Source organism: Ursus arctos, unplaced genomic scaffold (assembly GCF_023065955.2).
Source record: "Ursus arctos isolate Adak ecotype North America unplaced genomic scaffold, UrsArc2.0 scaffold_2, whole genome shotgun sequence".
In the NCBI taxonomy this organism is placed as follows: Eukaryota; Metazoa; Chordata; class Mammalia; order Carnivora; family Ursidae; genus Ursus; species Ursus arctos.
In genome coordinates this window covers 88,747,262-88,764,555 of record NW_026622874.1, presented here as the reverse complement: position 1 = coordinate 88,764,555, position 17,294 = coordinate 88,747,262, and the positions used below count along the sequence as shown (strand labels likewise).

Genomic DNA, 17,294 nt, shown 5'->3' with positions numbered 1-17,294 from the left:
TCTTTTGATGGCTGCATAATATTCCATTGTGTATATATATACCATATCTTCTTTATCCATTCATCTGTTGAAGGACATCTCAGCTCCTTACACAGTTGGGCTATTTTGGACGTTGCTGCTATGAACAGTGGGTGCATGTGGTCCTTCTTTTCACTACATCTGTATCTTTGGGGTAAATACCTGGTAGTGCAATTGCTGGGTCATAAGGTAGCTCTATTTTTAACATCTTGAGGAAGCTCCACACCATTTTCCAGAGTGGCTGTACCAGCTTGCATTCCCACCAACAGTGTAAGAGGGTTCCCCTTCCTCCACATCCTTTCCAACATTTGTTGTTTCCTCCCTTGTTAATTTTTGCCATTCTAACTGGTGTAAGGTGGTATCTCAATGTGGTATTGATTCGTATTTCCCCGATGGCTAGTGATGTTGAGCATTTTTTCATGTGTCTGTTAGCCATTTGTATGTCTTCTTTGGAGAAGCGTCTGTTCATGTCTACTTCTCATTTCTTGACGGGATTATTTGTTTTTTGGGTGTTGAGTTTGAGAAGTTCTTTATAGAAACAGAGGGGGAAATGAACCACGAGAGACTATGGACTCCAGGAAACAAATTGAGGGTTTTAGAGGGGTGGGGGGTGGGGTGGAGTGATGGGCTGGCACGGTGATGGGTATTAAGGAGGGCACATATTGCATGGAGCACTGTGTGTTATACGCAAACAATGAATCATGGAACACTACATCAAAAACTAATGATGTACTGTATGGTGACTAACATAATAAAAAAAAAAGAAAGAAACTAGGTCCCAAAATAAGAAATAAAGTAAAATATATATAATACAATGAAAGGAAATAAAAAATAAAATAAATATATAAATTATATATAAATAGAAAAACTTAAGGATAAAAATTGAAAAAAGAAGAAAATAACTGAAAAAACAATAATAAAAAAGAATAGAAGTACAAAGGATGCTAGATACTATTTTGTCCTCTAGTTGAAGCTTTGCAGCCCTCTGTCATCAGTAAAGTTGGTGTGAGAGAGTTGTTTGTATGGGTGTTCAGGGGGAGGGACCTTGTTGCGCTGATACTCAGATGATCTTGCCCTAGTGGAAAGGTGCCTCCCATGCTCAGGGAGGCAGGGCTTGGTGTAAGCGGCTCTGGGCTCCACTAGGTGGTGCTGTTTTGTTCCCTGAAGGCTTTAAGCCCTCATGGGCAGGATGAATATGGTAGATCCCTGTTCTCTAGCCCCACAGCTGAAAATTCGTGTCCCTCGCTTTTCAGTGAGCCCTCATAGAAGAGAAATTAATAAGTCTTGTCTCCCCAGTTTCCGTGAGAGTTCTGTGTTCACCCTGCCAGAGTCCAGGCTTTTTTATTATCTCAGGCACGTGACTGATTTCAAAACTCCAAATTTTAGGGACTTCCATGGTATGCATGCATGCTATTCTTCACAGAAAGGGTCTCACCATGCTTCTGTCTTCTGCTGGACTTGTTCCAGGAAAACAGTCACACGACCGTGCAGCAGTTCACAGTTTAAGAAAACACAGAGCAGAAAGCCAGTAACTAAACTGGCTGTTCTCAGCCAGCTTCCCTGCTCCTGTGCCTGGGAACAGTGCGTCACTTAGGCACCACCCATTCTTGTGACCAAGGGGATCCTCGGATCATGGTGTCACACGTGACATTCTGCCCCACTTCACCACCTAAGCACCTTTAAGCCAGGCTTGTCTCCCACTGTAGCTGACTTGTAAAAGTACCAATTTTGCACTCCACTGCTTATAATATTTTGCAGTAGCCTCCTTAAGAAGGTTCTCTCCCTGCTGCCTTATACTCAGCTGTATCACACCAGATTCAAGTCTCTGTACCTCCTACCTCCCAAAAGGTGGTCACTTTTCTACTTGTAGATGTAGCATTTCTTTTTTCTTTCCCCAGACCTCTGATTGATATCTTGGGTGTTCAGAATGATGTGATAATTCTAGTTGTATTCGAGATATGAGACAAACTTAGGATCCCACTACTCCTCCACCAAATGCATCTTAACTCCTCCCCAAAATGCAACAGATTTCTTTACACTGATTTTGTGTCCTGCAACATTTGTATTTGTGTATCAGAAATGCAACTGATTTCTGTGCGTTGATTTTGTATCCTGCCACGTTACTGAATTGCTGTATGAGTCCTAGTAATTTGGGGGTGGAGTCTTTTGGGTTTTGCACATAAAGTATCATGTCATCTGCAAAGACAGGGAGTTTGACTTCTTCTTTGCCAATTTGAATACCTTTTATTCATTTTCGTTGTCTGATTGCTGTTGCTAGGACTTCTAGTACTGTGTTGAACAATAATGGCGAGAGTGGGCATTCTTGTCGTGTTCCTATCTTAAGGGAAAGTCTCTCAGGTTTTCCCCATTGAGAATGATATTCGTTGAGGGCTTTTCATAGATGGTTTTAATGAAATTGAGGAATGTACCCTCTATCCCTACACTCTGAAGGATTTTAATCAGCAAAGGATGCTGTATTTTGTCAGATGCTTTTTCTGCATCGAGAGGACCATACAATTCTTGTCTCTTCTCTTATTAATGTGTTCTGTCACACTGATTGATTTGCAAATGTTGAACCACCCTTGCATCCCAGGGATGAATCCCACATGGTCTTGATGGATAATCCTTTTAATATACTGTTGGATCCTGTTGGCTAGGATCTTGTTGAGAATTTTGGCATCCATATTTATCAGGGATATAGGTCTGTAATTCTCTATGTTTAACTTTTTGAGGAACCTCCATATTGTTTGCCATAGTGTCTTCACCAGTCTGCATTCCCACAGACTGTACAAGAGTGTTCCACTTTCTCCACATCCGCGCCAACCCCTGTTGTTTCTTGTGCCATTGATTTTAGACATTCTGCAGGTGTGAGGTGATATCTCATTGTAGTTTGGATTTGTATTTCCCTGATGATGAGTGATACGGAGCATCTTCTCATTTGTTTGTTGGTCATCTGTATGTCTTTTTTGGAAAAATGTTGGTCCATGTCTTCTGCCCATTTTTTAATTGGATTATTCATTTTGGGGGTGTTGAGTTTTATATGTTCTCTATATATTTTGGATAGTAACCCTTTACAGATTTGTCATTTGCAAATATCTTCTCCCATTCCATAGGCTGCCTTTTAGTTTTGTTGATTGTTTCTTTCACTGTGAAGAAGGTTTTATTTTGAATTGTTATGGCCAATGTCAAAGAGCTTACTGCCTGTGTTCTCCTCTAGGATTTTGATGGTTTCGTGTCTCACGTTAGGTCTTTCATCCATTTTGAGGTTATTTTTTTGTGTATGGTGTAGGAATGTGGTCCAGATTCATTCTTTTGCATGTTGCTATCCAGTTTTTCCAACACGACTTGTCGAAAAAACTGTCTTTTTTCCATTGTATATTCTTTCTGCTTTGTCAAAGTTTAATTGACCATAGAGTTGTGGGTTTACTTCTGGGTTTTCTATAGTGTTCTATAGTTTCATGAATAGATATTGTACTTTGTCAAATGCTTTTTCTGAACATATAGTGTTGATCTGTGTATCTGTTTTTGTGCCAGTACCATACTGTTTTAATCCCTACAGCTTTGTAATATAGCTTGAAGCCCAGAATTGTGATGCTTCCAGCTTTTTTTTTTTTTCTTTTTCAAGGTTTCTCTGGCTATTCAGTTTCTCCGTGGCTCCACACAAATTTTAGAATTGTTTGTTCCAGCTCTGTGAAAAATGCTGTTGTTATTTTGATAGGGATTGTATTAAATGTGTAGATTGCTTTGGGTAGTATAGACATTTTAACAGTATTTGTTCTTCCAATACATGAGCATGGAGTGTTTTTCCATTTCTCCGTGTCATTTTCTTTTTCTTTTTTTTTTAAAAGATTTTATTAATTTATTTGGCAGAGAGAGAGACAGCCAGCGAGAGAGGGAACACAAGCAGGGGGAGTGGGAGAGGAAGAAGCAGGCTCCCAGCGGAGGAGCCTGATGTGGGGCTCGATCCCAGAATGCCAGGATCACGCCCTGAGCCGAAGGCAGACGCTTAACTGCTGTGCCACCCAGGCGCCCCTCTCCGTGTCATTTTCAATTTCTTTCATCAGTGTTTTATAGTTTTCAGAGTACAGATCTTTCACCCCTTTGGTTAGGTTTATTCCTAGATATCTTATTGTTTTTGGTGCAGTTGTAAATGGGATTTTTTTTTTTAATTTCTCCTTCTGATGCTTCATTGTTGGTGTGTAGAAATGCAACAGATTTGTGTACATTGATTTTGTATCCTGCAACTTTACTGAATTCTCTTATTAGTTCTAGCAGTTTTGGGGAATCTTTCAGGTTTTCTATATAGATTATCGCATCTTCCGCAAATACTGAAAGTTTTTACTTCTTGCTTGCTTACTTGGATGCATTTATTTATTTTTGTTGTCTGATTTCTATGGCTAGGACTACCAGTACTATATTAAATAAGAGTGGTGAGAGCGGACATCCTTGTCTTGTTCCTGACTGTAGGGGAAAAGCTCTCAGTTTTTCCCCCTTAAGGATTGTATTAGTGGTAGCTTTTTCATATATGGCCTTTATTATGTTGAGCTATGTTCCCTCTAATCCTACTTTCTTAGGGGCTTTTTCATGAATAGATATTGTACTTTGTCAAATGCTTTTTCTGAATCTATTGAAAAGGTCATATAGTTCTTATCCTTTCTTTTACTAGTGTAGTGTACCACATTGATTGATTTGTGTATATTGAACCACCTTTGCAGCCCAGGAAAAAAATCCCACTTGATTGTGGTGAATGACCTTCTTAATGTATTGTTGGATTTGGTTTGCCAGTATTTTATTGAGAATTCTTGCATCTGTGTTCATCAAGGATATCGGCCTATAGTTCTCTCTCTCTTTTTTTTTTTTTTTTTTTTTGGAGTCTTTATCTGTTTTTATCAGGGTATAGCTGGCTTCACAGAATGAATTTGGAAGTTTTCCTTCCTTTTCTGTTTCTTGAAATAGTCTGAGAAGAAAAAATATTAACTCTTCTTTAGATGTTTGGTAGAATTTGCCTGGGAAATCATCTGTTCCTGGAATTCTGTTCGTTGGGAGTTTTCTGATGACTAATTCAATTTTTTTGCTGGCTATGGGTCTGCTCAGGTTTTCTATTTCTTCCTGTTTCAGTTTTGGTATGAACTTTATCCATTTCTTTTTTTTTTAATTTTTATTATGTTATGTAGTCACCATACAGTACGTTAGTTCTTGATGTAGTGTTCCATGATTCATTGTTTGTGTATAACACCCAGAACTCCATGAAATACGTGCCCTTCTCAATACCCATCACCAGGCTACCACATCCTCCTAAAACCCTCAGTTTGTTTCCCGGAGTCCATAGTCTCTCATGGTTCAATTCCCCCTCTGTTCCCCACCACCTTCATTTTCCCCCTCCTTCTCCTAATGATCTCCCTGCTATTCCTTATGTTCCACAAATAAGTGAAACCATATGATAATTGTCTTTCTCTGCCTGACTTTTTTCACTTAGCGTAATCTCCTCCAGTCCCATCCATGTTGACGCAAATGTTAGGTAATCATTTTTTTCTGATGGCTGAGTAATATTCCATTGTATATATGGACCACATCTTCTTTATCTGTTCATCTGTTGAAGGGCATCTTGGCTTCTTCTACAGTTTGACTATTGTGGACAATGTTGCTATGAACATTGGGTGCATATGGCCCTTCTCTTCACTACGTCTGTATCCTTGGGGTAAATACCCAGTAGTGCAATTACTGGGTCATAGGGTAGCTCTATTTTTAACGTCTTGAGGAATCTCCATACTGTTTTCCAGAGTGACTGTACCAGCTTGCATTCCCACCAACAGTGTAAGAGGGTGCCCCTTTCTCCACATCCTCGCCAACATTTGTTGTTTCTTGTCTTGTCCATTTTTGCCATTCTAACTGGTGTATGGTGGTATCTTAATGTGGGTTTGATTTGAATTTCCCTGATGGCTAATGATGTTGAACGTTTTTTCATGTGTCTGTCAGCCATTCGTATGTCTTCATTGGAAAAGTGTCTGTTCATACCTTCTGCCCATTTTTTGACTTGGTTATTTGTTTTTTGGGTGTTGAGTTTGAGAAGTTCTTTATAGATCTTGGATACTAGCCCTTTATCTGTAGTGTCATTTGCATATATCTTCTGCCATTCCTTGGGCTGCCTCTTTGTTGTGTTGACTGTTTCCTTTGCTGTGTAGAAGCTTTTTATCTTGATGAAGTCCCAAAAGTTCATTTTTGCTTTTGTTTCCCTTGCCTTTGGAGATGTGTCATGAAAGAAGTTTCTGTGGCCGATGTGGAAGAGGTTACTGCCTATGTTGTCCTCTAGGATTTTGATGGATTCCTGTCTCACATCGAGGTCTTTCATCCATTTAGAGTTTATCTTTGTGTATGGTGTAAGAAAATGGTCGAGTTTCATTCTTCTGTATATAGCTGTCCAATTTTCCCAGCACCATTTATTGAAGAGACTGTCTTTTATCAATTGGATGTTTTTTTCCTGCTTTGTCGAAGATAGGTTGACCATAGAGTTGAGGGTCTATATCTGGGCTCTCTCTTCTGTTCCATTGAACTACACATCCGTTTTTGTGCCAGTACCATGCTGTCTTGGTGATCACAGCTTTCTAATATAGCTTGAAATCAGGCAATGTGATTCCCCCAGCTTTGTTTTTCTTTTTCAACATTTTCTTGGCGATTTGGGGTCTTTTCTGGTTCCAGACAAATTTTAGGATTTTTTGTTCCAGCACTCTGAAAAATGGCATTTCTTCTCAATTATCCAATTTGTTGACGTATAATTTTTAATAATATTCTCTTAGAATTGTTTGTATTCCCGCAGGGTTGGTTCTTATTTCTCTTGCGTCATTTGTGATTTTATTTATCTGGGTCCCGTCTCTCTTCTTTTTGATAAGTCTGGCTAGGGGTTTATCAATAGTATTAATTTTATTTCCAAGAACCAGCTCCTAATTTCCTTGATCTGTTCTACCATTTTTTATGTTTCTATATCATTATTTCTGCTCTAATCTTTATTATCTTCTTCCTTCTGCTGGCTTTAGGATGAATTTTTTGTTCTTTTTCTAACTTCTTTATGTGTAATGTTATGTTCCTTATTTGAGATTTTCCTTATTTGCTTGTTGAGGTAGGCCCATATTACTATATCCTTCCCTGTTAGGACCACTCCAACTGCATCCCAAAGCTTTTGACAGTTGTATTTTCATATTCATTTGTTTCCATATATTTTTAAATTTTCTTCTTTGATTTCCTGTTTTACCCATTCATCGTTTAGTAGCATGTTGCTTAACCTCCATGTGTTCATGGTCTTTCCAGATATTTTCTTGTGATTGATTTCTAGTTTCATAATATTGTCGTCAGAAAAGGTGCATGGTCTGATTTCAATCTTTTTGTACTTGCTGAGCCATGATTTGTAACCTAATAAGTGATCTATTTTGGAGAATGTCTCATGCACAGTAGAAAAGAATGTTGTATTCTGCTGTTTTAGGGTGAAATGCTCTGAATATATCTGTGAAGTCCATCTGGTCCAGTGTGTCATTGAGAGCCCTTGTTTCCTTGTTGACTTTCTGTTTAGATGATATGTCCATTGCCGAAGAGGGGTGTTAAATTCTTCTACTATTATCAGTGAGCTCTGTTACATTTGTTATTAATTGATTTGTATAGTTGGCTTCTCCCAAGTTAGGGGCATGAATATTTGCACTTGTTATATCTTCTTTTTGGATAGATCCTTTTATTATGATATAGTGTCCTCTCCATCTCTTATTACAGTCCTTGGGGTTTTTTTTAAGATTTTTTATTTACATATTTGAGAAAGTGAGCGAGAGAGAGACCACAGGAACAGGGGCAGAGGGAGAGGGAGAAGCAGACTCCTCTGCTGAGCAGGGAGCCTGATGCAGGGCTTGATCCCAGGACTCTGGGATCACGACTTGAGCCAAAGGCAGAGGCTTAACAGACTGAGCCACTCAGGTGCCCCAACAGTCCTTGGTTTAAAATCTAGTTTGTCTGATATAAGGGTGGCTACCCCAGCTTTCTTTTGATGTCCATTAGCGTCACATAAATGATAAATGATTCTCCACCCCTTCGGTTTCAAGCTGGAGGTGCCTTTGGGTCTAAAATGAGTTTCTTATAAACAGCATGACGTTGGGTCTTGTTTTGTTTTGTTTTAATTATCCATTCTGATACCCTATGTCTTTTGATTGGAGCGTTGAGTCCATTTACATTCAGAGTAATTGTTGAAAGATACGAATTTAGTGCTGTTGTTTTACCTGTAAAGTCGCTGTTTCAAAACCCCAGAGACAAGAAAACTTCAGAGACAAGAAAAGCAGACCCACACTGATTCTCTGGAGGAGGGTTTCCCGATGTCATGGCTAGTGCTCGCTTGTAGCAGAAGGTAGTGGCAGGATCACGCCGCAGTTTGGAGTTTATGGTGAATTGCAACACACAGCTGAGCCACTGGGGTTTGTAGCCCTCAGCCAGCGTCTTTGTTCCTGTACTGGTGGGCAGGACCTTTTGATAGTGCCCTCAGGGTCCTTTGCCCATGGGGAGGCTATGTCACCTCTCCCAAACTCACTCAAGCTCTCAAGCTGTGGCTGCAGTTGGCTTGTTACAGAAGGCAGTGGTGTGGGAGTGTATGGTAAATTGCAGTACACAGCCAGAACTGCCAGGGTTTGTAGGCCTCAGCCAGCATCTTTGTTCCTGTACTGATGGGCAGGATCTTTTGATGGCACCCACGGGGAACTTTGCCCACGGAGAGGCCATGTCACCTCTCCCAAATGCACTCCAAGCCGGGGAGTAAGGGTGGTAAGGGTCTCATTGATGTCTTCTATTCCTTTCTGAAGCCCAGTGAGTATCCTTATGATTGTTCCTTTAACTTTTCCATTAGGCATGTTACCTATATCTGTTCGGCCTAGCTCTCTAACTGGACTTTATCTTGCTCTTTCATTTGGGATAAATCCCTCTGTTTTGGCATTTTGTCTAAGTCTCTGCCTTCTTCTCTGTGTGAGAAAGTCCAGTTATGTCTCTTGCTCCTGAAAGTAATGGTCTTACGAAGAAGACATGTAGTGCCCAGGCCTGGCACTTCAGAGAGTGTCTCCAGTGTGTGCTGTGTGCACTCTGATGTTGTGTTGTTGTTGTTGTTGTTTTAATTTTTTATTATGTTATGTTAGTCGCCCTACAGTACATCATTAGTTTTTGATGTAGTGTTCCATGATTCATTGTTTGCTTATAACACCCAGTGCTCCCTGCAATACATGCCGTCCCTAATACCCATCACCAGCCTATCCCATTCCTCCACCTCCCTCCCCTCTGAAACCCTCAGTTTGTTTCCCAGAGTCCATAGTCTCTCGTGGTTCACTCCCCCTTCTGTTTACCCACGCTTCATTCTTCCCTTCCTTCTCCTACCGATCTCCCTGCTATTTCTTATGTTCCATAAATGAGTGAAACCATATGATAATTGTCTTTCTCTGCTTGACTTATTTCACTTAGCATAATCTCCTCCAGTCCCGTCCATGTTGCTGCAAATGTTGGCTAATTGTTCTTTCTGATAGCTGAGTAATATTCCATTGTGTATATGGACCACATCTTCTTTATCATTTCGTCTGTTGAAGAGCATCTCGGCTCCTTCCACGATTTAGCTATTGTGGACAATGCTGCTATGAACATTGAGGTGCATATGGCCCTTCTCTTCACTATGTCTGTATCTTTGGGGTAAATACCCAGTAGTGCAATTGCTGGGTCATAGTGTAGCTCTATTTTTAACTTTTTGAGGGACCTCCACACTGTTTTCCAGAGTGGCTGTACCAACTTGCATTCCCACCAACAGCGTAAGAGGGTTCCCCTTTCTCCATGATGTTGTGTTTTGGCTGCTCTCTGCTGGAGGTCATTCATCTGCAGAGGCTGTCCTTACCAACAGTGCACAGTGTTTGGTCTCCGGTCTGAATGTGATGAGTTTTAACTAGGTGTGCTCTGGTCTGTTTGTGAAATGAGACTTGACACCACTTCTTCCAAAACTAAGGCCCTGGAGTACCCCTTGGTGGGGAGACATAGTGTGGGAGTGGGTGGGTGGAGTTTGTGCTGGTGTTCTCAGGGAGGGGCCCACCACACTGGGACTGAGGCAAGCTTGACGAAAAAGGGCAGTCCTGCCAGAATGCTTGGTGTAAGGAACTTTGGCAGCCAGTGTCAATGCTGTTCCAGCAGGTGGCTCTGTGTTTATGCTGAGAAACTGGTAGGGAAATGGTGCCAGCCAGCTCCTTTGTTTCTGGAGAGAAGTCTCAGTGAATGCTGGCTCTCAGGTATGCACTCTGAGAAGAGCAAATAATCTTTCATCTGTGTGCCCCAGGTGTTCTTCAGATTGCTGTTTTCAAGCCATATGCCCCTGGGTTGTCTGCTTGTCTTCGCTCCAGGAGCAGGGCTGTGCCCTCAGGGCTCTAGCCCAGCCAAGACTGTTGACATTTAAAACTCCAGGCTTTAAGCCTCACAGGTTGCAAGAACTCACAAAGCTCAGTCACTCTTATTTTCCAAGCCAATGGCTTTGGTGAAATGTTCTCCTGGTGTGTTCCCCTGTGTGGTCCTCTGTCTCTTGCCCTTCTCTGTGACCACAGCTCCCTCCCCTTCACAGCACCTGTGATCCATTTCTCCCCTAAATCACATCACACTTCATACCTTTTCAGTGTGGCCTCCTCTCTCCCTTTAGTTATGTAGTTTGTTCTCTCAGTCTTCCGGTTGATTTTTGCCATATTTAGATCGTTATTTCATTGTTTGTGGGATGAGGTGAGCCTCTGGTCCTCCTGCTCCACTGCCATCTTCCTTCCAAGCCTCACGTTCCCATGTTTAACTGAAACTTTTTCTCACTGATTTTGCTCTCATTTATAGATACCACACTCTCTCATCCCCAGCTTTTTCAGTTGTGTGTAGATACTCATTTCCTTCTCAGGCATGAAAATGTAATTCTGAGAGATACCAAACTTCAGCAGAGGAAAAAGAAATCTTTATTTAAAACCATGGCTCTCAAACTTGGCTGCCCATTAAAATCACCTAGGAATTTCTAAAAGCAGTGATGCTCGGGTTTCCACTCCGGGTAGTGTGGTGCAACTGATCAGTGTGCAGCCTGTGCGTTGGGAGATGGGCGAGCTGACCCAACGATTCTAATGGCCACCTAGCGTCGGGAATCACTAGTGTTAACGTCGCGCTTGGGTTCTTCACAGCCATATAAGCCAGCTAATTAATAGTGTGTCAGTTTAAGCTCCTAGTCCGCTTGTTTTTCAAAAAGTTAAACTGAAAACAGGTCTGTCCTTCATACTTCTATGCCGTAGTAGCTATAGCTGTAAAAATCATAGTCCTCTGATGCATATAAGCAATTCTTATGTTGAATAAAGTCATGCTGAAGACCTTCCTCGAATGGAAACTAAGGTGATATTATCTCCTTATGGTTAATTAGGCTCATTTTAAGTCCCACAGATCAAATAAGATCTCAGAAGCAAAAACAAAGTAACTGAAGGAGGTTTTTGTTTCTTCCTGTAATTACGCTAATCTTACTTAACAAGGAAATTATCAGACTTTCTTTCGATATGCCTTTATCAATTAAAGTGTCAAGAAACACTTTATAATCCATGTCATATTTTAATGTATGTATTTTTAGTGGACATGGGTCTATCAAATTTTACTGAAAGAGATTTATGGGAAAATGTAGTGTTATGGGAAAATGTAGAGTTAAAAATATATACCTCATTAGGAAAAATTCTACAGTTGAGTGTTTTTCATAACTTTGTGTTTTATTGCATTTGGTTCAATGGGGACACATTTAAAATTAAAAGAAATTCCATATCCGATTATTTACTTTAAATATGAAATGTTGAAACTGTTTTTAAAATCAAGCTCTGCTATAATGTAGGCTATGTTTGATAATCAGTAGAAAAGACAAACATATTCCTGGGAAGGTACCACAATAGTGTGCTTCAAGTCATAACTGCACATTTGTTTCACAGCTACAGGAAAAGTTTGAGCATCTTAAAAGAGTCCAACAAGAGGAGACAATGAAACTTGAGGACGAGAGAAGACAATTGGAAGAAGAAATAATAGATTTTTATAAAATGAAGGCTGTTTCTGAGACATTACAGACTCAAGTGTGCACCAATGTAAAGAAGGAGAAAGAGCGTAAGAAATAGTCCTCTCTTCCCTTTCTGTATAGGGTAGAACCCTGTCACTCTCCATTCTGTCTTCCTGTGAGACGATCTTTGTAGTTCTTAACTGTACTAATTTTTAAAATTTGTTTTCTTACTGTGTATGTTCCCCAACTAGAATGTTGCCTCCTCAAGAGCAGGTACGCTGACCATCTTGTCAGATTTGGTATCCTCAGTGTTTATAATAAAGACTAGCGCAGAGTTTCCACTCAATAAATATTTGCTAAAATTAAAAAAAAATCAAAGGCATATATAGCACAGTGTAAATAGTGTTGATTAGCTGTGGGATTTTTTTTTTCCATACCTCTGGCTGTACCTCCAGTGCATATTTTTAAATATATCTAAATATAAGTCGGGGATTTGTTTAAAAAAAAAAAAAACTAGGGGATTCGTTCATGAGCCATAGGCATAAAATATGGTGTAAAAAGGTAATCTTAGGAGAGAGGAGTTAAGATGGTGAAGGAGTAGGGGGATTCTCGGCTTTCCTTGTCCCTCAAACAAAGCTGTATTTGGAAATACAAATATCTGGAATATTTGGAAAACCAAATATTGGCTTTTGGAAATCCAGGAAATCAATCCGAGGATTGGAAGAAGGATCTCCACAGTTGGAGGCAGGTGTGAGGTACATGGAAGTGAATTGGGAGAGAGGAGAACTGCTGTGCTGCGGAGGGGAGGGAACCGTTCCCACAGAGAGAGGAAAGGGAGAGTGGGAGAGAGGGGATGAGAGAGTGAGGAGTCAGGTTCCCACAGGAAGAAAACCTCTTGGACCAACACTGAGGAGCGGGGGGAACTGAGTGGCACAGGTTTTTCGCAGTGTCTGGAGCTCGTGCTCAGAGATTTTGAAAGCACGTGATTTTCGCAGGAGCCGAGCTGTGGCATGGGCTCCTGGAGAGAAGGAGGGCTCTGGCCTGGGAGTGACACAGAGTGGGGTAGGGATCAGTCACCAGGGAGAGATTGTTCCCCTTCCTGGAGTACATTTGGAAGAGGGTATATTGCGTCTCCAAGGACAAAAGACCCTGCAGGCACCAGCAAATGGCCTTCCATATGCAGGGGACAAAGGTGAGGGCAGGGGGAGGATAACCTGGTTGCTGATTTTTGAGGTGAACCTACCACAGATTCTGAGCACTGCAAAGGCAGGGGACTGTTTTTCTGGGGGCAAAGGGCACTAGTAAGAGGACAGCCAGCCTCTGATCCAGAGAGAGGAGTGGACCCCAGTGGTCAGCTCCTTTAAGATTTGGAGGGGTTTTTTTTGTTTGTTTGTTTGTTTGTTTAATAATAATTTTTTATTATATTAGGTTAGTCACCATACAGTAAGTACATCCCTAGTTTTTGATGTAAAGTTCCATGATTCATTACTTGCGTCTAACACCCAGTGCTCCATGCAATATGTGCCCTCCTTCATACCCATCACCAGCCTATCCGATTCCCCCACCCCTCTCCCCTCTGAAGCCCTCAGTTTGTTTCCCAGAGTCCATAGTCTCTCGTGGTTCCTTCCCCCTTCTGTTTACACCCCCCTTTCTTCTTCCCTTTCTTCTCCTACCGATCTTCCTACTTCTTATGTTCCATAAATGAGTGAAACCATATGATAGGGGCACCTGGGTGGCTCAGTCGTTAAGCGTCTGCCTTCGGCTCAGGGCGTGATCCCGGCATTATGGGATCAAGCCCCACATCAGGCTCCTCTGCTGGGAGCCTGCTTCTTCCTCTCCCACTCCCCCTGCTTGTGTTCCCTCTCTCGCTGGCTGTCTCTCTCTCTCTCAAATAAACAAATAAAAAATCTTAAAAAAAAAAAGAAACCGTATGATAATTGTCTTTCTCTGTTTGACTTATTTCGCTTAGCATTATCTCCTCCAGTCGCATCCATGTTGCAGCAAATGTTGAGAAATCGTTCTTTTTGATGGCTGAGTAATATTCCATTGTATGTATGGACCACATCTTCTTAATCCAGTCATCTGTTGAAGGGCATCTTGGCTCCTTCCACGATTTAGCTATTGTGGACAATGCTGCTATGAACATTGGGGTGCATATGGCCCTTCTCTTCACTACGTCTGTATGTTTGGGGTAAATACCCAATAGTGCAATTGCTGGGTCATAGTGTAGCTCTATTTTTAACTTTTTGAGGGACCTCCACACTGTTTTCCAAAGTGGCTGTACCAACTTGCATTCCCACCAACAATGTAAGAGGGATCCCCTTTCTCCACATCCTCTCCAACATTTGTTGTTTCCTGCCTTGTCAATTTTTGCCATTCTAACTGGCGTAAGGTGGTATCTCAATGTGGTTTTGATTTGAATTTCCCTGATGGCTAATGATCGTGAACATTTTTTCATGTGTCTGTTAGCCATTTGTATGTCTTCATTGGAAAAGTGTCTATCCATTAAGATTTGGAGTTTTGAATTCCAGCCCTGCCAAAGATAAAATGCAGAAAAGCTGGGCACTGGGTGCGCTAACAGCCCTTGTTCTTCTGCGAGGGCTTCCTGAACAACAGGGTGTGTGAGATCCCCTGTCTGGGGAAGAGAGAGGGGGGTGTCACCATTTTGCTCCCACTGCCAACACAGACATGAGAGAGCAACACAGTGGCCCCAGTGGAGGTGGGAGCTGCTTACATCAAATTCCATATGCCCCCCACCCCGATCTTGGCAACTGTTTTTTGTTTTTGTTTTTGTTTTTTCACAAGGGCAGGATTGACTGAGCCAGCACAGCAGGCCTCTCCCCCAGAAGAGCAAAACAGGCAGCAGGCAACATGCCCCAAGTCTACTAATCACAGCATGCTTCAAAGCATCCCTTTCAGTTCTGGTGGAAATAGGACCAGGCTGTATTTTTTTTATTTTTATTTTTTTTACTTATTCTTTTGTTCTTTTCTCTTTTTCCTTTGGAATTAGGCTTATATTTTTTTGTTTGCTTGTTTGTGTTTTCATTTCCTTTTTTCTTTTTTCTTTGGATCAGGCTTCTTTTTTTTCTTTTCCTTTATTTTTTTCTTTATAATCAGGGTAATAGTTTTTTTTTTAATTTTTATTTATTTATTTATTTTTATTATGTTCTCTTAGTCACCATACAGTACATCATTAGTTTTCGATGTAGTGGTCAATGATTCATTATTTGCAAATAGCACCCAGCGCTCATTACCACATGTGCCCTCCTTAGTACCATCACCGGGCTACCACATCCCTGCACCCCCCTCTCCCCTCTGAAACCCTCAGATTGTTTCCCAGAGTCCATAGTCTCTCATGGTTCATGTCCCCCTCTGAGATCCCCCTTCAGTTTCCCTTTCTTCCCCTAATGTCCTCTGTGCTATTCCTTATGTTCCACATAGCAGTGAAACACATGATAATTGTCTTTCTCTGCTTGAATTATTTCACTTAGCGTAATCCCCTCCAGTTCCATCCATGTCCATGCAAATGGTGGGCATTCATCTTTTCTGATGGCTGAGTAATATTCCATTGTATATATGAACCACATCTACTTTATGCATTCCTCTGTTGAAGGGCATCTCGGTTCCTTCTACAGTTGGGCTATTGTGGACATTGCTGCTATGAACACTGGGGAGCATGTGGCCCTTCTTTTCACTACATCTGTATCTTTGGGGTAAATATGTAGTAGTGCAGTTGCTTGGTCATAGTGTAGCTCTATTTTTAATGTCTTGAGGAATCTCCAAACTGTTTTCCAGAGTGGCTGTACCAGCTTGCATTCCCACCAACAGTGTAAGAGGGTTCCCCTTTCTCCACATCCTCACCAACATTTGTTGTTTCTTGCCTTGTCCATTTTTGCCATTCTAACTGGTGTAAGGTGGTATCTCATTGTGGTTTTGATTTGTATTTCCCTGATGGCTAATGATGTTGAACATTTTTTCATGTGTCTGTCAGCCATTCGTATGTCTTCATTGGAAAAGTGTCTGTTCATACCTTCTGCCCATTTTTTGACTTGGTTATTTGTTTTTTGGGTGTTGAGTTTGAGAAGTTCTTTATAGATCTTGGATACTAGCCCTTTATCTGTAGTGTCATTTGCAAATATCTTCTCCCATTCCGTGGGTTGCCTCTTTGTTGTGTTAACTGTTGGCTTTGCTGTGTAGAAGCTTTTTATCTTGATGAAGTCCCAAAAGTTCGTTTTTGCTCTTGTTGCCCTTGCCTCTGGAGATGTGTCATGAAAGAAGTTGCTGTGGCCGATGTGGAAGAGGTTACTGCCTATGTTGTCCTCTAGGATTTTGATGGATTCCTGTCTCACATCGAGGTCTTTCATCCATTTAGAGTTTATCTTTGTGTATGGTGTGAGAGAATGGTCGAGTTTCATTCTTCTGTATATAGTTGCCCAATTTTCCCAGCACCATTTATTGAAGAGGCTGTCTTTTATCAATTGGATGTTTTTTCCTGCTTTGTTGAAGATTAGTTGACCATAGAGTTGAGGGTCTATATCTGGGCTCTCTGTTCTATTCCATCAATCTCTATGTGTCTGTTTTTGTGCCAGTACTATGCTGTCTTGGTGATCACAGCTTTGTAGTATAGCTTGAAATCAGGCAATGTGATGCCCCCAGTTTTATGTTTCTTTTTCAGCATTTCCTTGGTGATTCAGGTCTTTTCTGATTCCACACGAGTTTTAGGATTGTTCCAGCACTTTGAAAAATGGCATTGGTGTTTTGAACGAGATGGCATTGAAAGTATAGATTGCTCTGGACAGCATAGACATTTTAACAATGTTTATTCTTCCAATCCATGAGCATGGAATGCTTTTCCAATTTTTTGTGTCTTCCTCAATTTCTTTCCTCAGTGTTCTGTAGTTTCTAGAGTATAGATCCTTTACCTCTTTGGTTAGGTTTATTCAGAGATATCTTATGGTTTTTGGTGCTATTGTAAATGGAATTGATTCCCTAATTTCTCTTTTTTCCATCTCATTGTTAGTGTATAGAAATGCAACTGATTTCTCTGCATTGATTTTGTATCCTGCCACGTTACTGAATTGCTGTATGAGTTCTAGTACTTCGGGTGTGGAGTCTTTTGGGTTATCAACATAACATATCATGTCATCTGCGAAGAGAGTTTGATTTCTTCTTTGCCAATTTGAATACCTTTTATTTCTTTTTGTTGTCTGATTGCTGTTGCTAGGACTTCTAGTACTATGTTGAA

General features: G+C 41.0%; 1 protein-coding gene across 2 annotated transcripts in view; it reads left to right on the top strand.

Moving 5' to 3' along the window:
* Positions 1-12,431, top strand: part of SEPTIN14 (septin 14) — a 160,877-nt gene extending 148,446 nt beyond the window's left edge. For both annotated transcript variants that reach the window (XM_057315659.1, XM_026515894.4), the window contains one exon: positions 11,988-12,431. In XM_057315659.1, coding sequence (XP_057171642.1) covers positions 11,988-12,167 — 180 coding nt within the window. In that variant the 3' untranslated portion in view covers positions 12,168-12,431. The remainder of the gene's footprint in view (positions 1-11,987) is intronic.
* The last annotated feature ends 4,863 nt before the right edge of the window (positions 12,432-17,294 follow it).